The sequence below is a fragment of the Carcharodon carcharias genome, chromosome 4 (genome assembly GCF_017639515.1).
Source record: "Carcharodon carcharias isolate sCarCar2 chromosome 4, sCarCar2.pri, whole genome shotgun sequence".
Taxonomy (NCBI): Eukaryota; Metazoa; Chordata; class Chondrichthyes; order Lamniformes; family Lamnidae; genus Carcharodon; species Carcharodon carcharias.
The window spans coordinates 43,333,485-43,358,004 of record NC_054470.1 but is presented as its reverse complement, the minus strand read 5'-3'; the positions used below and the strand labels follow the sequence as shown (position 1 = coordinate 43,358,004).

Genomic DNA, 24,520 nt, shown 5'->3' with positions numbered 1-24,520 from the left:
ATAATCGCGGAGGTCTACAGCACAGAAAAAGGCCCTTTGGCCCATCAAGTCTGCGCCTGTCAAACAAGTACCTAATTATTCTGATCCCATTTTTCAGTACTAGGCCCATAGCCCTGTATGCCATGCCATTGCAAGTGCACATCCAAATACTTCTTAAATGTTATGAAGGGTTCTGCCTCTGCCACCCTTTCAGGCAGGGAGTTCCAGATTCCCACCACCCTCTGGGGGAAAAAATTATTCCTCACATCCCCTCTAAACCTCCTGCCCCTTACCTTAAATCTATGCCCCCTGGTTATTGATCCCTCCAGCAAGGGGAAAAGTTCCTTCCTGTCTAGTGTACCTATGCCCCTCATAATTTTACACACCTCAATCACATCCCCCCTCAATCTCCTCTGCTCCAAAGAAAATAACCTCAGTCTATCCAATCTCTCCTCATAACTAAAACTCTCCAGCCCAAGTTTACATCCTGGTAAATCTCCTTTGAACTCTCTCTAGTGCAATAATATCCTTCCTATAATGCGGATTCCAGAACTGCACGCAATACTCTAGCTGTGGCCTAACCAGCGTTTTGTAGAGTTCCAGCATAACCTCTTTGCTCTTATATTCTACGCCTCGGCTAATAAAGGCAAATATCCCATATGCCTTCTTAACCATCTAATTTACCTGTCACGCTACCATAAGGGACCGGTGGACATGCACACCAAGGTCCCTCTGATCCTCGGTACTTCCCAGGATCCTACCATTCATTATATATTCCCATGCCTTGTTTGTCCTGCCCAAGTGCATCACCTTACACTTATCTGGATTAAATTCCATTTGCCACTGATCAGCCCACCTGACCAGCCCATCTATATCCTCCTGTAATCTAAGGCTATCCTCTTCACTATTTACCATCCCACCAATTTTCGTGTAATCCACGAACTTACTGATCAACCCTTCTACATTCAAGTCTAAATTGTTTATATATACCACAAACAGCAAGGGACCCAACAAGGATCCCTGTGGAACCCCACTGGACACCGGCATCCAGACACAAAAACACCCCTTCACCATCGCCCTCTGCTTCCTGGCACTCAGCCTATTCTGGGTCCAAATTGCCAAAATGCCTTGGATCCCATGGGCTCTTATCTCCGTTATCAGTGTCCCATGTGGGACCCTATCAAAAGCCTTGCTGAAGTCTAAGTAGACTACATCTAATACATTGCCCTCATCTACACACCTGGTCACCTCTTCGAAAAATTCAGTCAAATTAGTCAGACATGACCTCTCCTTAACAAAACCATGCTGACTGTCCTTGATTAATCCTTGTCTTTTCAAGTGTAGATTAATTCTGTCCCCCAGAAATGCTTCCAATAGTTTCCCCACCACTGAGGTTAGACTGACTGGCCTGTAGTTCCCTGGTTTATCCTTTCCTCCCTTCTTGAATAACGATACCACATTGGCTGTCCTCCAGTCCTCTGGCACCTCTCCTGTGGCCAGAGGGGTTTTGAAAATTATTACCAGCACCCCTGCTATCTCCTCCCTTGCCTCACTACACAGCCTGGGATACATTTCATCCGGGCCTGGAGATTTATCTACTTTTAAGCCTGCCAGGCCACTTAGAATCTCTTCCCTTTCTATGCTAATTTCTTTCATTATATCACAGTCCCTCTGCCTGATTTCCATACCCACGCTGTCCCCTTCACCCGTGAACACCGACACAAAGCTCCCACCCAGAACCCCACCCACGTCCTCCAGCTCCACACACACACCACCACCATTCCTATGACATCAAGCCATAAATGGCAAATAAAGTGGAGGAGGAAGCTCCCTGTACCGCCCCCCCCAGCCTCTATGATGGCAGAGACCAGCATGTGAGGACAAAAGACCAGGCTGAATCATTTGCAACCACCTTCAGCCAAAAGTGCCGAGTGGATTATCCAGACTTCAGCCAATTCACTTCACTCCATGTGATATCAAGAAATGGCTGAGTATACTGTATACAGCAGAGGCTATAGGTCCTGACAACATCTTGGCTGCAGTGCTGAAATCTTGTGCTCCAAAACTGACCAAGCTGTTCCAGGACAGCTACAATACTGCCATCTACCTGACAAAGTGGAAAGTTGCCCGGGTATGACCTTTCCACACATAGGACAAATCCAATCCAGCCAATACTCCCAATCGTCAGCAAAGTATGGAAGGTTTTGTCACCAGTGCTATCAAGCAGCATTTATACAACAACAACCTGCTAACTGATACCTGGTTTGGGTTCCACCAGATCATTTGGCTCCATCACTTATTGCAGCCTTGGTCCAAACATGAACAAAAGATCTGAATTCCAGATGTGAGTGACTAGGAGTGACTGCCCTTGACATTTGACAAAGTATAGCATTAAGGATCGATTGTAAAATTGAAGTCAATGGGAATCAGGGAGGGAAACTCTCCACTGGCTGGAGTCATACCTAGCAAAAGGGAGATGATTGTATTTATTGGAAGGCACTCATCTCAGCCCGAGAATAATCCTGTGGTTGTTCCTCAGTCCAGTGTCCTCAGCACCACCATCTTCAGAGGCTTCATCAATGACTTTCCCTCTATCATCACATCAAAAGTGAGGATGTTTGCTGATGATTGCAGTGTTCAGTACCACTCACGCTCCTCAGTTACTGAAGCAGTCCTTGCCTGAATGTAGCCAGAGCTGGAACCCCTCTCTAAAAGCGCTGTGGAGATATGTGCACCACACAGACTACAGCAGTTCAAGAAGGTGACTCACCACCACCTTCGAGGGTAATTATATGCTGTCCTTGCCAATGATGCCCATATCCCACAAATGCACAACAAAATATGTATTAAAGCTTTCCAGTTTATATAGCAGTCAAAGCCCAAATACAGTTTTGTCCAGAACAATCATTTTTTCGCCCTTTTGTCTTACGCTGGATTCTAATTCAAAAAGTATAGGTACTTCCGTGTCCTTTTTCCTCCCACCTGCGCTCTATTCATCCATATATCACCCAATGAAGCTTTTTTAATTTATGAAACTTTATAATGCTTATTGGCAAGCTATGGTACATCACAACTGAACTCAATCCTTACACACTGCCCCCATATCCACACCTCATTTTTTAGCAGGTGACATGTGACAGTAAACAAAAGTGGAAGCGCCTCTCAAACCAATAGTACATCTGCTGCTGCTCGAACCAAGTTCATCTAATTCAGTACAGATTAAGGCTGAGATGGATCTTCCAAGTGTTTGTGGGCAGTAATTGACATACACTGCATTTACTCAACGAGCTGTGGAGAGAACTGCTTTGCTTTAATATTGTATAATAACAATCTGATGCGAGGTTCTTGTCATAGTAGTAAAACCACTTGGACAAGCATGGACTAATAAAGGAGTGCAGAAAGGGTAGATAAGGGCAGTGCAGTTGATGTTTCTGTGAACTTTCAAAAGTTATGATATACCACATACTAGGGTTGTTTGGAAAATTGAAACCCTCGGGATAAAAGGGATTGTACAACATGCATACAAAATGAAATGGGGATAGAAAACAGAGTTGTGCCGAGTGGCTGGTTTTTTGACTGGAGGGAGGCATAAAATGAAGTTTTTCCCAAGGATCAGTACTAGGACAACTACTGTCTTTGATGTCATTAATGGCTTGGACTTGAGGGTATTGGATACAATTTCTATAACTGAAGATGACATGAAACTTGGAAGCGTAAGTATACAGTGAAGGAGATAATAAACTTCAAGAAGACATAGGTAGGCTGTTGGCATGGGCAAACATGTGGCAGATGAAATTCAATGCAGAGAAGTGTGAGATGATACATTTTATTAGGAAGAAAGAAGAGAGACCAAACATTAAAGAAAAGTCCAATTTTAACAGGGCTGCAAGAACAGGCAACTGGGAGCTTGTGCGCAAATCTTTGAAGGTGGCTGGACTGATTAGCAACACGGTTAATAATGCATATGGAATCCTGGGTTTCAGAAATTGAGGCAAAGAGTACAAAACCTAGGAAGTTTTGGTTAATTAAGTGTTTATTATTTATTGTTATTATCCCAGCAGGAGTAGCGTGTCCACTTCTGATCATCACACTTTAGGAAGAATTTGAAGCTTTGAAGAAGGTGCAGAAGAGATTTACTATAATGATTCCAGGGATAACAAATTAAGTTTATGTGAATAGACTGCAGCAGTTGGAGTTGTTCTCCTTGGAGCAGAGAAAGCAAATAGGTGATTTAATAAAGGTGTTTAAAATTATTAAGGGTTTAGATGGAATAAATAAAGAGATTGTTTTTCTGAAGGCTAAAGAGTAAAAAACAAGAGTGCACAGATTTAAGTGATTGGCAAAAAAATACAAAGGCAACATCAGTTTAAAAAATTGTTTACGTAAGGAATGACTAGGATTTGGAATGCATTGCCTTTTGGGTGGTTAGAGCAGATTCAATAATAACTTTCATAAGCGAATTAGATAAACACTTGCAGTGATATGGAGAAAGCCAGGGAGTGGCACAGACTTGGTGGGCCAAATGTCATCCCTCTGTGCTGTACTACTCTATGATTTCAACCAAATTGTTATGCGTAATTATGTTATGGGAATTTAAAAATCATATATACTGTTTGATTTGTTTATTTTCATCCTTTTCTCAGGAGTTATCTGCCACAACACCTTTGCTGAAAAACTTGTCAGTTGACCTCCTCTAAAACTCAATTCTCATTAAATACATGGAAAACTCTTTTTATGGATATTTCCAATTAGGCTGAGTATTGTTAAAATGTGTCCCTTTTTAAACTGGCACCATCAACAAACTGAGAATTATAGTTAATTATAGAAAACCAAATCAATGTGTCAGCTATGTACTCTAACCTCTTCATGCCCACTGGTCACAGAATGCCTCAAGCATGACAACAACAGTTTAAATGTAAGAAAGACCTGGTGCATTTCATCCACTATTTCATCCTCACCATCCTCACAACTCAGTCAAGATCAATAATTTGGGGGGAAAAACTCATAGTTCATCCTTTTAATAAATTCAAATTAACTTATTCTTCAATTACATAATTTAGTGTGCTGTGTATTTGTTCAGCTTTCAGTATATAAAGATAAATGTTAAATATGTTGTCCACCTGTCCATTAGATAAAAGTGGTTTTTGCTTATGGGATTAGTCTAAGGTTTATTTTGGGAAAAATAGGCAGTAATTTTAAAAGATTAATATGTTGTCAAAAAACAGGAAAATGATTTTGTTTTTAAGTTGCATGAAATATTGAGGATCAGGTTTCCACTTGTTAAAACTAGTGATATCAGTGTAATCCAGGCAATATCGACTGAATCAGCACAACAAATCAGGAAATTTTAAACGAGAGTGAGTTACACAGTTATACGTTTGTTTTTTCTACAATCTTTCCCCCTGGCTTAAGATTCAATTTGACCAAATCAGGCCCCGCTCAAAAAACATATTCCAGGTTGACATTGCAAGATTCCACCCATAATGCTTGGTTTGGGAAATTCAATCTGCGTTCATTTGCTTCAGTGCATGAGTCTTAATAGCTACATTTTAGATGTTTTTTTTAATATCAAAAGTATTTAGTTTCCCAAGAAACTGACTAGTGTACAATGAAACTGTTAAATGAGTCAGCATAGTTTAAAACCATTTTTAATTATTTTAAGTTGGGTTACCCACAGCTAGTGGACTACACACTTGTTAAAAATGCTTATTTTTCCCTGATAAACCTATTCTAGATGTATTAACAAAAACGGACCAGTTAGCGCTCTTAAAAACAGCAAGAAAGAAACAAAAATAAATTATTACGTTTCATCACACTGTCCAATTCCACTGGCTTATTGAAGATTTTAAGTTTGTAACTGCGCAAATTAATTTAATTGGAAACTTTTATTGTGATCTGACCAGCCCAATTTCAAGCGCATTGTGCAATGGGGAAACTCTACCCCTGATATTTTTGTTAACCAATTTCTTTTGGATTGTCCTTCTAGGGGAAATTGAAAGATATCTGTCTATCTGCAGTGCGATTCATGGAAGAACTTGGAGAGGATCGATTTGGGAAAGTGTACAAGGGACATCTGTACAGCACAGGCCCTGGTGAACAAGCACAAGTTATAGCTATTAAAACCATGAAGGACAAAACCGAAGTGTCACTCAGAGAAGAATTCAAACATGAAGCTTTGATGCGATCTCGGCTGCAGCATCCAAATATTGTTTGTCTGCTTGGCATAGTAACCAAAGAGCAACCCATGAGCATGATCTTTAGTTACCCTTCCCAGAGTGACCTCCATGAATTCCTAGTAATGCGGTCACCACATTCAGATGTTGGAAGTAGCGATGATGATAGGACAGTGAAGTCTGCCCTGGAGCCAGCTGACTTTCTGCACATTGTGACTCAGATAGCAGCAGGCATGGAATACCTATCCGGCCACCATGTCGTGCACAAGGATTTGGCCACTAGGAATGTCTTGGTCTGTGATAAGCTCCATGTAAAAATATCCGATTTGGGCATTTTCAGAGAGGTTTACTCCGCAGATTACTACAAGTTGATGGGAAATTCACTTCTACCGATTCGCTGGATGCCACCTGAAGCTATCGTATATGGCAAATTTTCTGTTGATTCTGACGTATGGTCTTTTGGGGTAGTGGCATGGGAAATATTTGGCTACGGCCTGCAACCATATTGTGGGTATTCCAATCAAGACGTCATAGAAATGATAAGAAATCGTCATGTGTTGCCCTGTCCAGATGACTGCCCAGCCTGGGTATACAGTCTGATGCTGGAGTGTTGGAATGAATTTCCATCAAGAAGGCCACGGTTTAAAGACATCCACACAAGACTCCGAACGTGGGAAAATCTGTCCAACTATAACAGCTCAGCTCCTCCTTCTGGGGGCAGCAATGCCACACAGACTAGCTCCCTCAGCACTAGTCCAGTCAGTAATGTTAGTAATGCAAGATATGTGGGACCAAAGCAAAAAACACATTTTCCACCACCTCAATTCATACCTGTAAAAGGACAGATACGGCCGATGGTTCCACCACCTCAATTGTACATTCCAGTAAATGGCTACCAGCCAATGCCAACCTATGGTGCCTATTTGCCAAATTATTACCCAATGCAAATCCAGATGCAGATGCCTCAGCAGTTACCCCCACAAATAGTACCAAAGACGGGTTCCCATAACAGTGGAAGTGGCTCCACAAGCACGGGTTATGTAACAACAGCGCCCTCAAATGCATCCGGTACAGATCGCATTGCTTTGATCCCCGACCAGTCAAATGGCACAGAAGATGAGCCAAATGAACCCACTGTTGTAGATGAAGTACCTGCGTCTGAGAATCTCCAAGATGATGAAATGTTGGTACCAGAAACTGAATTACTCGGTGATGCTGACATACCACAAACAGCTGATGCGGAAGTGGATACAGAAGCATGAACTATTTTTTCCAGAAAACGATGAGGCCACAATCATTACTAACACATTAGTGATAATAAAAAAGAATGTGAAATAGCAAAAGTATTAAACCTATTATTTTTCTTTAAAAAGAACATCTCGGTTCATTAATGACACAGGTTCAATCTATCTGTGCCCTGTCTTTTTGTATTAGGCTGCCCTCAAATTTGTCATTTGCAGCTGGCACAGTAAGAAAGCCCTGATCATTGCAATTTATATTCACTGTTCAGTGGAATGCATGCATCCGCAAAGGCAGATTTGAACCGAAGAGTGTTCTGGAGGTGCGTGACTCGACTGAATAAGCAGTTTCGATTTTCTACTGTTGCTGTGCAACTTTACATTGTCGAGCAATACCTCATATTTATATAACACAATAACCTATATGCTGACACATTGAACTGTATTAAACACACTTTATGAAGTAAAAGCTGATGCATGGGGAAAACTAGCAACAACTATCCTCCAATTTTCAATGGAGGTACTTTCATTGTACATATTTGTACACTTGAATGGTGTTATTCATAGTCATTTTATAAACATTTTAGTAGAATGCAAAGAAAGGACATTCTGATAACTCCAACAGTATTGTCAACCCATACCAGCAGTCTTCTGGCTCCCAGCAGTCAATCAATTCATAACTGAAGTGATGCAGGCTGGGCTGTAAATAACCTGAAGAAATGTACATGGAAAAAAAGGAGAATGAATGAGGATTCCAAAATATCCTACCATTTTACGAAAGAGAACTGGTGTACAGGTAGCTACTGTGTGGCATCCAACAGCAACACTGAGAAGGAGCAGATATGATAAACCAAACTACATTATTATTGTTTCATATTAACCACCAAATGACTGTTTAACTGCCTTGTTCTATATTTTACATGTAAAATGTCAATTAATTGATTAAAAGTTTCCACTTTTCCACATTAAGTGAAATATTCTTTGTAAATACAAAAAACATGAATACTCACTTTTTAACAAAAATCCTATTATTTCTTAAACTGACATTCTATTAAAACTATTTTGCATATTGGGTCCATTCTTTCCTTTTGTTACCTTTTTAAAAGAAATATGCTGTACAGAAAAAGACCTTTGCATTTTAATAACCTCAAGGCTTTAATTGTAATTTATGTTTCATGACGTTTTTTGACATATACCTGCAATGAAACAAAAGTTTGATTTTATAATTTAACTGGAAACTTACTAAGTAAATACTTATTCCACTTAGTTTGATTTCCTCTTTATTGAATGACCTTTAAATTTCCTGTTTAGTTTATATGGAGGTTATTGCTAAACACACCAGAAGATTTGCATTACTGTAATGAGCGCACTGTTTATATATTTTGTAAACCAAACCACATAGCATTTCAAATAAAGTGATTAAACATCAGACATATGCAGTTTCTTGCTAAAGATTGTTTTTGGTAATAAGCTACACTACATGTGGCACAGGTGACTTCTACACCTTCAAATGAACATCTTATGACATAAGTTTAAGCAAAATGTTTTTACTGATTTGTTTTCATGCAATTCTGACTTCCTTCAATAATCCAATTTTACATAGGCTTTTTTCCTGATTTTAGAAGTCTCCAAAATTCAGCTTTATTTTATGTTTCTAGTCTGTTGTGCTTTATTCTTAAGAACTGATAACAAAGATCAATAAGCGTCCCAAACTACAGTAACTAAACAGAGCTCATTCCACCTTTATTATGTGAGAACCATGACCAACTGTCCCAGTGAATTTAAACTACAGATTTTCCTTGTTTTGTTGTGACTAAACTGCAGGATTCGCAAGAAACAGTAACTTGTTTACTGTTTAAAATAAAAGGTACACATAAAACACTGCTACTGATATTACACCTCAACCTTCTACACCAAGTGGCAGTTATTGAAAAAATACACACTCCTAGCAGTTTGGATGGCTATGCAGACTTGATGGAGCTTGCACAACTTTTCTTCTCTTACCCTCTGCATATACTTATTTTCTACAGTATTACAAGGAACCATACATCGTTAAACCAGATTCAAAGCCTAGGGACTGTTTATGGTGTTACGATCTCTGGCTAGACTGATAATTTTTAAAAAGAGGTTCAAACTTCCAGTTATTAGCTGAAAGAATGACACAGCAAGATTTCGTGTTTTAAAACTTTGACTGTAACAAATGACTAAAAGCACTATTGACTAAATACTTTTTGTAAGCAACTTAAACTTTAAGTTACAGAGAGGAATCTTTCTCTTTTATACTTATCACACATCACACTCTCCGTGGAATTACAGTCCTTACAGCAAAGAGCCCACTGATTTCCCACTCTGCCCCCCTCCCCCACACACCTCCAATGGGTTCCTGTATTCCCACTTCGCCATATAATAACTCTGAGAGACCGCCTCCAGGGACCTTCCTCAGTTTTCGGAGAGTTCCTGAAATTCACCACCAGCAGTAAAACGTGTTCTGCTGATTCTTCTTCATCTTTCAGAATCTGCAGAAGGCTGCGGGATGTGTATTGTCGACCAGGGAACATCTCCCTTCTGTATCCAGTTGTGGTAGCTCGCAAAGCCGAACAGCCTCTTCTGTCTGCTGACCACACAGGACTACTGTCTTTGATATTCACTGACTTGTAGAGAAGTCTATAGCATGATGTCAAAAATGGTTTCCTCTGCCCACTTGCCCATGACATGAACTCAACCTTGCATTCAGGTAGAAATGCCAATTAGCCATTTTTGCCCACCAACTTATTTTCTTAGAAGTGTTGTAATGTGCCTTTAAGGGATGCGGCATGCTATCAGAAGTGTGAAATGTGACCCAGTCTCAGTTTAACTTTGGACTGTGAGCAGAACACAGCACACACAGCTCTACTGTTGATGTCTTCAAGCATTCTACCTTTTGTATAAATGTTCTTGTGTGTCCAGTCTAAATAAATGAACCCACAACACGTTTACCTAATTTCTTATGAGTGATTGGTGCCATTATAACATGATAAAAGCACAACAAAGTGTTCAGCAGTGGTCAAACAGCCTGGCAGCAAGATGAAGTACAGGTACATCATGGTGAACAGCCTTAGATCATGCTACATGACTTGAGATGACTTTCAACGTTTTAATCAGACTGCAATAAAGCCGCAGCACCAGAAGTGTTGAAATCGTAGCGTGGTTATTGCACAGAAAAGCTTTGAAGACATGGTGCAGAGGTAGTGCTCAAATAAAGAGCTGGTAAGCAGACTGATCTCTCGTAATGATATTGCAGTGCATAGCCTGTCAGTTCATTGAGTGGGACAGTGCATCGAGCAGACCAGCACTGGGTTAGTGCAGTTGGAAAAGGCGAGTGATCAGGGCATGGGCTGGATTGATAGTCTGCTAGGAAGAGTCAAACAAAGAAAACAAACACAGCCATCATAAAAATCAGGCCAGAAAAGGTTGCAATTATAATAGGGGGCTAAGGGAGTTGCTGAAAAAATAAATTGAATAAAACAAGGAGGAAGATCAAAGGAATATGGTCAAAATGTCCACAAAATTCCCCAGTTTGAATTGAGATGCATCTGACCACCTATACAAATTTAAAATCTTTAAACACTGTACAGAGCTTTGGTTTCTTGATCCAGGTGAGTCCAAACCAGACAAGCAAGCCATGAAGATTCACCTAGTAACAGGGAATGAAGGTCTACACAGGCTAAACACTTCACGATTAACAGAAGAAGAGATAAAAGATCCCCAAAAGATATGGACTATATTGGAAGACCAGTTCTGTGTCAGGTTAAACTCAACAACTAGAGCTCATGTCATTTCGACAACAGCCTACAGAATCCATAAACTACTTCAATCAGCAGATTTTTCAAATGCAGAGCTAGCAGACAGAATTGTTGAGTTGGTGATCGCATCCACTCCCATGGAGCCATTCTAGAAATATCTGCTAGACAGCCCAAAATGTATAGCATTGACCAATTACTTAAGGATGGACTTAAGTACGAAGTGATCCTTGCAGGTCAATGAAGCTTACAGGTCCTAAGTAAACTCCAATTGTTGACTGACTCACTAGAACACTTAAACCTAGCAAGACATGTGGAAGTTGTGTCCTTCTGCACGCCCCAAGAAAATGCCCAGCTTTACATCATTTCTGCAAAATCATGTGGCAGAAAGGGCCATTGGTAGCAGCAGTGCACTATACATCAAAGGCTGATGCAGCTACAAAGAGCCATGCACTGATCCAAATAGACCACGCACAATGGGTATCCTCAAGCAATAAGAAAGACCATCTGAATCCTATAAAAAACACGTGAAGTGATTGCCAAACCAGAAAATGATGATGTGCACAACAAGATAAAGAGTAGTGAATACAGGTTTCACATCATCAATCTCATGGAAAACATACCATCACGCCATCCAAAGTGTTTGCCAAGATTCAAATTATCTGTCCTAAGAAAGTTGGTCATGATTCATTATTGGCCAAGATTAACACGGGAAAGTGCCAACATTCTACCCCTGCAAATTCTAAAAGACATGTATCCATAGATATGGAAGGCCATGGTGAGATCACTACTATGCAAGTTCTAGCATACAAAGGTTCACTAATTCCATGCACAGGACCCATAGTCCTGGAGTGCAAGTACAATCAATCCTCCTCAGTGCCATAGATGTTCTACATCATGGAGACTAAAGACCCAGTGATCGCAGGTCTACCGGCATGCCATGACCTCGCACCAGTGACAATCCATGGAATTAGTCAGACCTTAAATGGCAGATCAAACTCAGAAACTACTATCACCTCAGTTCACGACCTAACATCAAAATATTCAGAATGTTTTGACAAAATAGCAGTTTCAAGGGAGCTGCAACAATACACTTGCAGGAGAATGCAAGTCCATCAATTGATCCACCATGTAACTGCAGCATCCACATACAAGATAAATTGAAGGTCAAACTAGACAAAATGGAGAAAAATTGAATTATCAGAAGAGCACAAGCGTACACAGATTGGTGCAGCTCAATTACAAGATGGACAGGTCATTGAGAGTATGCCTCAATCCATGACATTTAAATGCAGCTTTGAAACATTGTCCTTGCAAATTATCCACATTAGAAGAGTTAAATCTTAGATTTTCATATGCAAAATTCTCTTGAAGCTTGATGCAAAAGCATGATGACTACTCAGTATCCCTGGCGGAGAAGTCCCAAGAGTTTACTACACTCTGTACCCCATTTGGATTATACTGTTTTCAATGTCTTCCTTTCAGGCTATCAGTTAGCCAGGATCTTTTTCAAGCTTAAGTGGGCCACATTACATGCACTGCCAGGATGCATCTGTATCATTAATGACATTGCTGTTGTGGGAAGAACAAAGCAAGAACATGACCATAATTTGCACTTATTGATGCATGCAGCACATAATGAGGGATTGGTGTTAAATGGTCTGTATGTGCCATCAAGATGCAGAAGATCAATTTCTTCAGTACTATTTATTCTAGTCCTGGCATATGTTCCAATCCAAGTAAAATTGAGGATATAAAGGTCATGCCAATTCCTCAAGGTAAGGGTGATTTTTAAAGATTACTGGGTCTGTTTAATTTCTTGTCTCCATAAATTCCCAATTTTGCTCAAAGATCATCCTCGCTAAGGAAATTGTTGCGAAAGGATGTGCCTTTCCTATGGCATAAAGACCACCAATACCTCTTCAAAGCATTGAAACAATCAATATCAGAAGCATCAACATTGCAATTTTATGATCCTAGGGAGACAACTACCCTGGAGATAGATGTCTCACAGGAAGACCTGAAAGCGTGCATACTACAAAAAGGCAAATTGATTGCATTTGCTTCAAAATCTGTCTGTAATATAATTCAACCACTCCAACATTGAGTGGGAAATATTAGCTTTGGTGTTTGGAATCATGTATTTTCATACCTATCTATTTGGGAAATGATTTGTGGTAGACACTGACCAGAAACCACTGTAGTTGATTTGGCAGAAACCACTGACCAGTGCTCTGCTAAGATTGCAATGTCTCTTGATAAAGATTCAAGATTACAACTGTGAGATTAGACACAAGCAGGTACCTTGATAGTCACATTGGATACACTTAGCAGTTTGCTTAACCAATCTAAAACAGAAGATATATCCTTTGATCTACAATATGACCTGATGGATATCAAACTTGACGATATTCTCAAAATTGGGTTGAGGTGTAGGGGGTGATGGAGGAGTGGAGCAGGGTGTCCCGGAGGGAACGATCCCTATGGAATGCCACCGGGGGGCTGAAGGGAAGAAGTGTTTTGCTTCCAGTTTCCAATGGTGGCATCATGCTGGAGTTGGCAGAAATGGGGAGGATGATCCTTTGAATGTGAAGGCTGGTGGGGTGATAAGTGAGGAGAAGGGGGACCCTATCATGGTTCTGGGAGGGAGAGGAAGGTGTGAGGGCGGATGCGCGGGAGATGGGCTGGACACGGTTGAGGGCCCTGTCAACCACCGTGGGCGGAAAACCTCGGTTAAGGAAGAAGGAAGACATGCCAGAGAAACTGTTTTTGAAAGTGGCATCATCAGAACAGATGCGACGGAGATGAAGAAACTGAGAGAGAAAAGGATGGACTCCTTACAGAAAGTAGGGTGTGAGGAGCTGTAGCCGAGGTAGCTGTGGGAGTTGGTAGGCTTGTAGTGAATATTGATGGACAGTCTATCACCTGAAATTGAGACAGAGAGATCAAGGAAGGGAAGGGAAGTGTCAGAGATGGACCATGTGAAAATGAAGGAGGGGTGGAAATTGGAAGCAAAATTAATAAATTTTTCCAGGTCTAAATGAGAGCATGAAGCAGCACTGAAGCAATCATCGATGTACTGGAGAAAGTGTTGTGGGAGGGAGCCGGAGTAGGACTGGAACAAGGAATGTTCCACATACCTCATAAAGAGACAGGCATAACTGGGGCCCATGCGGGTTCCCATAGCCACACCTTTTATTTGGAGGAAGTGAGAGGAGTTTAGGGAGAAATTGTTCAGTGTGGGAACAAGTTCAGCCAGACGGAGGAGCGTAGTGGTGGATGGGGTTTGTTCGGGCCTCTGTTCGAGGAAGAAACGGAGAGCTATCAGACCATCCCGGTGGGGGAATGGAGGTATAGAGGGATTATTGGATGTCCATGGTGAAGAGGAGGCGGTTGGGGCCAGGGAACTGGAAATTGTTGATATGATGTAGGGTGTCAGAGGAATCATGGATGTAGGTTTGAAGAGACTGGACGAGGGGAGAGAGAATGGAGTCAAGATAGCAAGAAATGAGTTCTGTGGGGCAGGAACAGGCTGACATGATCGGTCTGCCGGGACAGTCCTGTTTGTGGATTTGATTTGTGGGTAGGAGGTAGAAGCGGGCCATCCAAGGTTGGGAGACTATGAGGTTGGAAGCTGTGGAAGGAAAATATATGCCTTCCCTGATCCAAGCCTTGCCTAACACTGATAAAGGACAGCACATCACCACTGGCAGTAAGTTGAACAGCTGGAACACTCAGTAAAAGCTTAGGCTGACTTAACCACGCTCGGACCAAGTTTTGCCGAGAGCTTAATCATGGATACACAATACATCCTCTAATTCCCTCCCTGGGACCCTCACCCACTGAGAAACGTGCTATGCTAACTCACCTTGGACTTTGCAGCATGTTTTTTGAATGGAGATGAACAAAAATATGGGCATATCGTGGCTGGGAATAGTGGCCTAAAAAAAGGTTCAAATATTGCCACTTCATTCCCATATTACATAGATTTCCCAGAGGCAGGAGAAACATATACAATGTAGATAAATTACACCTTAACAGGACTGGAACCCACCTCCTTTTGAGGTGGTTAACCAGTCCTGGGGGGGAGATTTTAAATGCATCTGGCAGGAGGAGAAGCACCGAAGCATTTGGACTTTTGAAGTATAAAACCAAAATTGACTCTTTCCTTTAAAGAAAGATGGAGTCGAGCGTTCAATTTCCTGCCAATACACCTGGAACTGCAAGATCCCATAAACTAACCCTCATGTCTGGACAAGTCTTGACAAAGTCATTAAACTGCAAATGACCCTTCCTGTAGTTTTTGGCTGCACTTTTCCAGCTCACTTAAAAAATCTGGTTTCACAATACTGTTTGCAGACTCTTCAACTCCAAAGTTGAATTCCAGAGAATGGGTGTGCAAAGCCCTATTTTATCAGGATGCTATATGAATGGGTGATACTCGGACTTTATATTTGCTAATGGCCTAGCCATCAGAAACTATTTTTGAGGACAATGAAAAGAGATGCGGTGGTCACATGACAGAAACTAGGTTACTGACAAGAAGATTTAATGAGGCATGTTTTTGGAGCCAAGGTGGAGAAACATCCAGACCACTAAAGGAACAAGACCCTGCCTAAGAAACACCAGTAGGCAGAGATTCAGGTTGGCCTTGACCTCTCTACCTGAGGAGCCGGACCAGGGTTTCGCTACAGAGCTTCAATACTGCACGTTGACTGGAATGAAACAAGAGAAATCTGCTACCACAAACAATAAACAGCCAAAGCATCTTCCTAAAACCTGCAGATCCTTTTCTTCTGTAAAGGATTACAGGCCCGCATCATTTCAAGACTTCACCCTGGGGAAAAGTAAATGTGACAAAGAACTACTGAACCTTAAAACCTAAATGCATGCTACTTCTGTAATCACCATCTTTCCGAATGTATGTACATCTGTACGAATGTGCGAGTGGGTATGTTTGCGTATATATTCGCGTGTTGAATAATAAACATTTATTTTTCTTTTAAAACTTACAAGAAAATCTGTCATTTGTCTGTTCCTGTGAATTGCAGCAGTGGTTAAAATGCTTTTTTGAAACAGTCTTCAGTCAGTCAAGAGATGGAAAAAAGTGAGAGCCATCTCTATCATCTCTCCATATAAGCTGCACAGAGGACTGAGAGAGTCAAAAAAATTACAATAAAGGGTAGTTCAGAAATAGGAGAGATCAGACAGGGGAGGCAACTAACATGGGTTCGGAGTGCATGCAGATAAATTCCTGGAGTGTAGTAAATAAGGTTGATGAGCTACAGACACAAGTCGTTACATGAGACTATGATAATGATGTACAACAGGTTCAAACAAGGGGAAGAATAGGTACTTAATATTCCTGACTACAGTGTATTCGGGAAATATAGTAAAGGAAAAAAAGGGGCAGCAACATTAGAAATGGATAACATATTTGAGGGTTCAAGGATAAAATCTATTTAGCTAGAATTAAGGACAATAGAGAAGCTATTACACTGCTGTATCTATACCAAAGACAAGTAAATAGTGGGATGGAGATTAAAAAAAGAAACATTTTAGGAAAATTGCTGAATGATGCATAAAACTTCAGTGATAATGGAGGACTTAAATTATCCCAACATAGACAGGAATAGTAACAAAGTAAAGAGCAAAGAAGGAGAGGAATTCCTTAAAAAATGCACGAGAATTTTCTTGACCGATATATTTCCAAACCAATAGGAAGCATTTAGTTCGGAAAAGAAAGTGGGAAAAATGGAACATGTTTCCGTGGGACAGCATTTGGGAAACAGTGTTCACAATATCATTTGGATTAGTGTAGTAATGGAAAAGAACAAGTGACAATCAAATATGGAAATATTCAACTGCAGAAGGGCTAATTTCAGTGAATTGAAAAGGAATCTGTCCCAGCTGGATTCGAATCAAACATTGTCAGGTATAACAGTAAATGAGCAATGTAGAGTCTTCAAAGAGGAGATAATGTGGGTAGAGACTCGAAACATTCACACAAGCAGGAAAGGAAGGGCATTCAAAGCTAAATGTATAGAGGTTGAAATGGAACAGTAAACGGAAGTTAATTATAAACAGTAGGTTTATAATTCAGTAGAGAATCCAAGCAGAATACAAAGCGTACAAGGCAGAACGGAAGAGGAAGTAAGTGGCAGAGTGTATTGAAATAGATTACTAGGTAACATAACTAGGAATTCAAAAGTCTTTTATAAACATAAAAATAGTAAAAGGTTAGTGAAAGGAAATTTGGACCAAAAAGAAGTTCTTATGGAGGTAGAGGGCATGGCTGAGGTTCTAAATGAGTACTTTTCATCTGTCTTCAGTTAAGAAGAGGATGCTGTCAATGCCGCAATAAAGGAAGGGGTGGTAGAGAAATTGAATAAGATAAAATGGAAAAGGACAAGATACTTAAAAGGTTGACAGTGCTCAAAAGTAGGAAGTCACCTGGTCTGGATGCATCCGAGGTTGCTGAGGGAAGCAAGTGTAGAAATTGCAAAAGGGATTCTGGCCAAAATCTTCCAATTCTCCATAGATATGGAAATGGTGCAAGAGATCTGGTAGATAACAAATGCTACAACCCCTATTAAAAGAAAAAGTGAGAGGGGATAAACTTGGCAACTACAGGCCAGTCAGCCTAAGATTGGCATTGGGGAAACTTTTTGAGACTGATTTTTTAATTGATTCTTAGGATGTGGATGTCATTGGCAACTCAAGCATTTATTTTTCAATCATAATTGCCTTTGAGGTGGCAGTGAGCTGCCTTCTTGAACTACTACAATGAAAGTAGCCCCTGGTGCTGTTAGGTAGTGAGTTCGAGGATTTTGACTTAGCAATGAAGAAGGACTGGCTATTGCTATATTTCCAAGTCAGGGTGGTGTGTGCCTTGGAGGTGGTTATGCTCCCATGCACCTGCTGCCGTTATCCTTCTAAATGGTAGAGGTCATGAATTTGGAAGGTGCTGTCGAAGAAGCCTTGGCAAGTTGCTGCAGTGCATCTTGTCTATGGTATACATTGTGCTATTGATGGAGGGATTTAATGTTTAAGGTGTTGGATGGGGCACCAATCAAGCAAACTGATTTGTCCTGGATGATGTCGAACTTTTTTAATGCTCTTGGACAGACATCATCCAGGCCAGTGGAGAGTATTCCACAACACACTTGTTTGTACCTCATACACGGCGAAACACTGGTCAAAGAATTCCCAGCCTCTGACTTGCTCTTGTAGTCACAGTATTTATGTGGCTGTTCTAGTTAAGTTTCTAATCAATGGTAACCCCCTAGGATGTTGACCGTGATGGATTTGAAAATGTGAGTGCCATTCGTCAATAGGAAGTGGTCATTATCTGGCACTTGTATGGTGCAAATGTTACTTGCTAATAGTCACTCAAAGTCTGAATGTTGTCCAGGTCTTACTGCATGCAGGCATGGCCTGCTTCATTATTTGAGGAATTGCAAATTGAATGAACACTGCAAGCATTCTTACTTCTGACCTTTTTTCAGAGGGAAAATCATTGGTGAAGCAGCTGAAGATGGTTTGGCCTATGACATTGCCCTGTGGAACTCTACCAATTATATCATGGGGCTCAAGTGGAAATGGGTTCCTGAGCAGGAAAACACTTTTCCTCTCCTCCTCCGCAAACCCTCCTACCCCCCACCCCCCTGCTCTCATGCCCACATGTCTATCCTTAGCCTGCTGCAATGTTCCAGTGAAGCTCAAACTGGAGGAATAGCACCTCATCTTCCGAATAGGCACTTTACAGCCTTTTGGACTGAATATTGAGTTCAACAAATTTTAGATCATGAACTCCCTCCTCCATCCCCACCCCCTTTCCGATTCCCTTTTTTAATAATTTATATAGATTTTTCTTTTCCCACCTATTTTCATTATTTTTAAAGGTATTTCCATCCATTGTTTTATCTCTACCTTTTAACCTATTTCCATCCCTAGCCCCCAACCCCAACTAGGGCTATCTGTCTCTTGCTCATCCTTTCTACCCTTAATGTCACCTATTAGCACATTTCTTAGTTAATATCACCACAGTCAATACCTTTGTCATTTTGTCTATGACATCTTTTGGCAATCTCCACCTATCACTGGCCCTCTATCCACCTCTACCTTTCCAACCGCCTCACCCCACCAGCGCACCCCCCCCCCAAACCCCAAACCCCAAACCAGCTTATATTTCACCTCTCTTCTATTTTTATTTAGTTCCGTTGAAGAGCCATACGGACTCAAAACGTTAACTGTGCTCATCTCCGTAGGTGCTGTCAGACCTGCTGAGTTTTTCCAGGTATTTTTATTTTTGTTTTTGTATTACTTTATTAAAGATGGTTTCTCCAAGAACTGAAGCTGTGTCTCTCAATGTCCCAGGGTATCTGGGGTCCCCGCACCATGCCAGGTACCTCCGCCTAATACCAGTGGCTGTTCACCACACCAGGATGTGTCCTCATGGTTTTGAAGTCACTTCTTGCATCCAGAGTTTGTGCAAAGGGGAGCACACGGTATTCGCCGTAAACAGCGGCGGTCTAACGGCCGCGGGGGGAGACTCGGTTGAAGTTTGGGGCTGGGTTAGCTGGGCTCACTCCTGAAGCCAATGAGATGTCTCCGGAGGTGGTTGGATCCGGAGCAGAGGCGGAGCTGAGGGTGGCCGCGGCCACTACAAGTGCGGCGAAAGGTGGGCCTCTGGCGCTGGTGATGGACGGTGTGGCCGCGGCTTTGAGCGGCTCCCCCTGCCTGTTGGTGCGAGGCTCCGAGCGGCTGCTGGAGGTTCCTGCGCCCCGGCGGAGCCGCGAGTTCACCCCGGAGGAGCTGAAAGATTCCGTTTACTGGGAACGGCGGCGCCGGAACAACGAGGCGGCGCGGAGGTCGCGGCAGAAGCGACGCTTCAGGGAGTTGGTGCTGGAGCGGCGGCTGCTGGAGCTGCTAGAGGAGAACTGCCGGCTCCGGGCTCACCTGCTGGCGCTGCGCCTCCCGGACAGCCCGCCGTCGCCGCCCGTCTCTCCGGCTGCCCGGGGGGGCGTTGTCCACACTCAGGGAGACGAGCAGCCGGGCCCGGGAAGCAGAGCGGGCTCTGTGCCGGGGGACGGAGCGGGCTCTGTGCCAGGGGGCGGCAGCCAACCGGCCTGGATAAGGAGTTTACCCCACAAACTGCGCCTGAAAATCTCCTCCAGCTGCCCGCCATCAGCCGCCAGGCCGAGCTGAGTTGCGGGGTCAGGTGAACTGGAGTCCCGGGCGGGAAGAAGTTGCTGCCGGTGTCGATCTCCAACTGTATCCGCAGTCAACTGCTGCTCTCCGCCGAAGTGAAGCTGCTTCAGACTCTACCGCCGGAGGCTGGAATCCACTGGACTTTACCCCTCATGTGACTTTTGCTGACCTTTTTTTTGTGTCTGTTTTTATACAATTACTATTTGCGTCCTGCTGGTCAGTTGTTACGCTTGCTTTCTCGCTCAGCAGCTTTACATCTGCTTCTGGTTTTAAAAAAAAGTCAATGTTTTGCACAAATTTAATCCAAGAATTGCTTGGTGTAGAGATGTAACGATGCTTTTGATTGCTTACCATTAAGGTGTGAAGAGAAAAGATAGATCTGCAGTTTATTCAGGGCAGACTACTCTCTATTGGAAACAGAACCGAGGTTCAAACAATTCTGAAGAAAAGAAACGATTATTTATATAATCAACACTGTTAACTAGAACTGGTTTGTTCCACAGTTAACAGTATTTTAAAAGGCTGTGCCTTCTCTGGCAAATATGTTACGGAATTTGCAGAAAGCGATCTGTACCTGTCCAGTTTTTATCTGTGAGGTCTTGTGGGTATATTTTAATCACAATAAAACATCACCGTGGTAAATCCTCATATACAAGCGATCTAGGCAATTTGCAGCCACACAGAAACGTTTATTTAAAAACCCTGGAGGTGGATTTTTGAAGGATGGTGAGATCTCTTTAACAACTCCACTCCAGTTAACTAGATCAGCCGTCCTGCTGGGGACTGTCGGATCAGGGTATTTTGAATGTTAATTACAAGTATACTTAACCAACCAACTTTTTCTCTCCTTGCCCGGGAGTAGTAAGGACAATAGTAGTCCCGTCCCGTTTGATCGATCGAACTCCCTGCAAAGCAGCAATTGAAATCGGAAACTTTCTGGTTTTGGTGGCGGCGGCGGGGGGTGTCTCGTGCGACTTGTGCTTAAGCGCGCAGCTTACATATCCCGTGTACTCGAATAAGGAAGACCAGCCGGGACTGGGGAACTGGTGCAGAATCGTGATATTCTGTCTTAAAGCAAGCTTCATGAGAAATCATTTGCGTGGAGAAAAATCTGGTGTGATTTCAGCAAACGACAGTGGCAAATAAAGCCGATCACTTAGTTTATTAAAGTGGATAATTCGCAGCAATTTGCGTTGTGTCGCGGTTTTCCAAAGTTGTTCTTGGTTTTTTAAAATGTATAATTTGATCATTTGTAATCTAATTGACCTAATGTCGAAGGCTTGCTGAATGAATCCGCTTTCGTGTAAGTTTTATACGATTCATTCTGGAGGAGAATGTTCACTGCAGGTGGATCCGCTCTCGAGTAACATCAGCACCACTACTCCGTGGCTTAATCGCTGTATGATTATGCATCATATTTTCATCCTCAAGAATTGTTAAAATGAAACTGAACACAGTTGATTTGGATTTCTTTCATCACAGTGAGAATGGGAAGTGTGTGGCTTTATTGTAATATTTTGTGTGGCGTAAAGCCCATGAGCTGCTACGGCAAATTTGTATATGCAAAGTTACACCGAAGGTGCAATTGGAGGCACTGCATTTTAAAACTTATTTTGCGGAGGTTTCTGTATTCTGTTCTCCCGTTACTTTAGCATCTCTTTGCAGAGAATGAAAGGATACTTCAGTGTGATGACATTTATAATCACAATTCTTTGTCGGAAATATCGCTGTAATTATGATACAGTCTCTAATAAAGAAAATTGTAGGACGATTGCAAAGACTAGCGATTCTCCATTCCCTTGCAATATGGACAGCGTTTTAAGCAACGTTTGCACCCTGGATAATGAACATTCCTTTCTGCACCGCCCCACAAACTGCCGTTTTGCATAATTTAACTCTTACGTTTGGCATTCGAGTAATTAACAAAAATATCCCAATAAACTCAACATTTTTTAAAAAAAACAGCAAATTCAATTTATGCACCAGCTTTAACTTTGGTGATTTTTAAAAATGTCTGATTTTTCAGTTAATGCTATGTTTGAACACTGCTGAATAATGAGCCTATGAAGCGTTTTAAGATTTTTCATTATGTCACAATTGTTTCCCGAATTCGGGGCACTAACCATACAGAACAGCTCATTGGTGAAGTGATAGAGTTGTCACTGGGAGCCGGGGTTTTCCTATGTCGTTTCCGGTAACCATGATAGATGTTTCCTGGCAGGATGGCGTATTGAGCATATAATATACTGTGGTGATATGGTCTGCGATCTTTGATGATTAAATGCTAGTAGCACCCCTAGGCCAAACTTAAGAATCCCCAAAGTTTGGCTCTGATTAACCTGTGTTTAAGCACTTGGGAATCTAGGATTGTATAAATTCACACACACGAATGAACTCAGGCCATATCAGCTGAAGAATAACAAAACTGACCCAAAAAGCAGTTTCGAAGAACGCATTCTATTTGGATTATCATTTTTTAAATAAAACTTAGCAGTATCTGAAGCCAAAAGTGTAAAGAAATATTTTACTTCATGTTCAAGAAATGAGGCAATTTAAAAATTGCAGCAGAAATTAAAACAAAAACATAAATACCTGGAAAAACTCAGCAGGTCTGGCAGCATAGGCGGAGAAGAGCACAGTTGACGTTTCGAGTCCTCATGACCCTTCAACAGAACATTCTGTTTTTGTTTTGGATTTCCAGCATCCGCAGTTCTTTGCTTTTATAGCAGCAGAAATTAAATTGGTTAACATGAGAGAATGTTTAGATTGCACAAACTAGTTTTTAATAAAATAAATCTTGGTGTGGCGGGGGAATTAATCAAATCTAATTATCTGCTCTGGTGTTTCCAGGGTGGACTAGCAAACACATTAGGCTCTTTAGAACTATAATTTGACATTATGCTTATGTTAACTCGCAATTTGCTGTAGGGATATTGTGCACACATTTGCTTACAGTGTTATCTGTATTGTCTGCATCATGATATATGGTACAAAAATTACCCACACAAAGCTCCTGAGTTGGCCTCCTTGGATGGGCGTTTAAGTTCTGTTAAAAAAAAGGCCAAGAAGTTAGTTCTTACCAAAATGAATAGAACTCTGAAGATCGATGCATGTAAGTTTTGATTAATATTTAGAAAGATATTCAGAACAAGAATGTTACAGGTTGTTTCAAATCCAAATAGCTCGAAGGAACAAGCCACAGCTCTCAAATATAAATATGACTTTATCTAAATAGGGTTATATTCAAAATGTTTCACCTGACTGGCAATAAATGTCAAATTCATCTTCATTATTAATTTTACATAGAATCATAGAATGCCTACAGCATAGAAGGAGACCATTCGGCACATCATGTTGGTGCTGGCTTTCTGGAAAAGCAATTCATCAAGTCCCAGTGCCCCACCTTTTCCCTGTAACCCTGCAATGTATTTTGCATCATATTCAATTCTCTTTTGAAGATTTTGATTTACTCCTCCTCACACTCCAAGGCAGTGCATTCCACATCCTAACCACACACTGCGTGAAAAAAAAACTGTCATCTATACTTTTTTGCCAAATACCTTAAATCTTACATGATACAAACTAGCAATCAATAAGCTATTGGTTTTTGGTGTCCCGGTGATAAGATAAATGTGCCTCTGTAATATTTCCTAATGAGGAATGACATTTGAAGCATGTACCTTTTTTGCATCATAAGAATAAATCTGAAGCTTTGCTGAAAAGTCCTCTTTTGATAGACACATAAAGCTCAAGTTCATTAAATTTGTATTACACAAGGAAGGTGTGATTGTGGATAAAACCTTTCCTACTACTTTTAGAAGTCATGCGATTGTACTGAGAAATGAACCCTAAGAGCGGGTTTCCTAGGAGTGGAGTTTTCTAGTCGTGGACCTGGTCCAAGCATGAAGCTTCTAAACGAGCTCTGTAATAAAGTTATTTTTTCAAGTGAGAAAACTATCTGGGGGTACACCAAGTTTATCACAATTGGTGATGTGGATAAAGAGCTCCGATGCTGCACCTCACCTTGTGAATGTGAGTACACAATTCTTAAGGAAAAATAGAAAAGTGTACTCACCAGTCATGCCACTCTTCAGCAGAATTGAGCCTTATGACTCATCCATGAAAGACTGGAGCTGGT

General features: G+C 41.5%; 2 protein-coding genes across 4 annotated transcripts in view; both read left to right on the top strand.

Moving 5' to 3' along the window:
• The window catches only part of ror2 (receptor tyrosine kinase-like orphan receptor 2), a 341,044-nt gene extending 332,225 nt beyond the window's left edge, over window positions 1-8,819 (top strand). For all 3 annotated transcript variants that reach the window (XM_041186822.1, XM_041186821.1, XM_041186820.1), the window contains one exon: window positions 5,966-8,819. In XM_041186822.1, coding sequence (XP_041042756.1) covers window positions 5,966-7,414 — 1,449 coding nt within the window. In that variant the 3' untranslated portion in view covers window positions 7,415-8,819. The remainder of the gene's footprint in view (window positions 1-5,965) is intronic.
• Window positions 8,820-19,548: 10,729 nt separating this feature from the next.
• LOC121277290 lies at window positions 19,549-22,155 on the top strand. Its single transcript, XM_041186569.1, has one exon. It carries the CDS (start codon window positions 19,777-19,779, stop codon window positions 20,377-20,379), a length of 603 nt encoding a protein of 200 aa, XP_041042503.1. The 5' UTR covers window positions 19,549-19,776; the 3' UTR covers window positions 20,380-22,155.
• Window positions 22,156-24,520: the final 2,365 nt, after the last annotated feature.

Coding starts and splice junctions, on each gene's coding strand:
- LOC121277290 (XM_041186569.1), top strand. CDS start 19,777: ATGTCTCCGGAGGTGGTTGGATCCGGAGCAGAGGCGGAGCTGAGGGTG.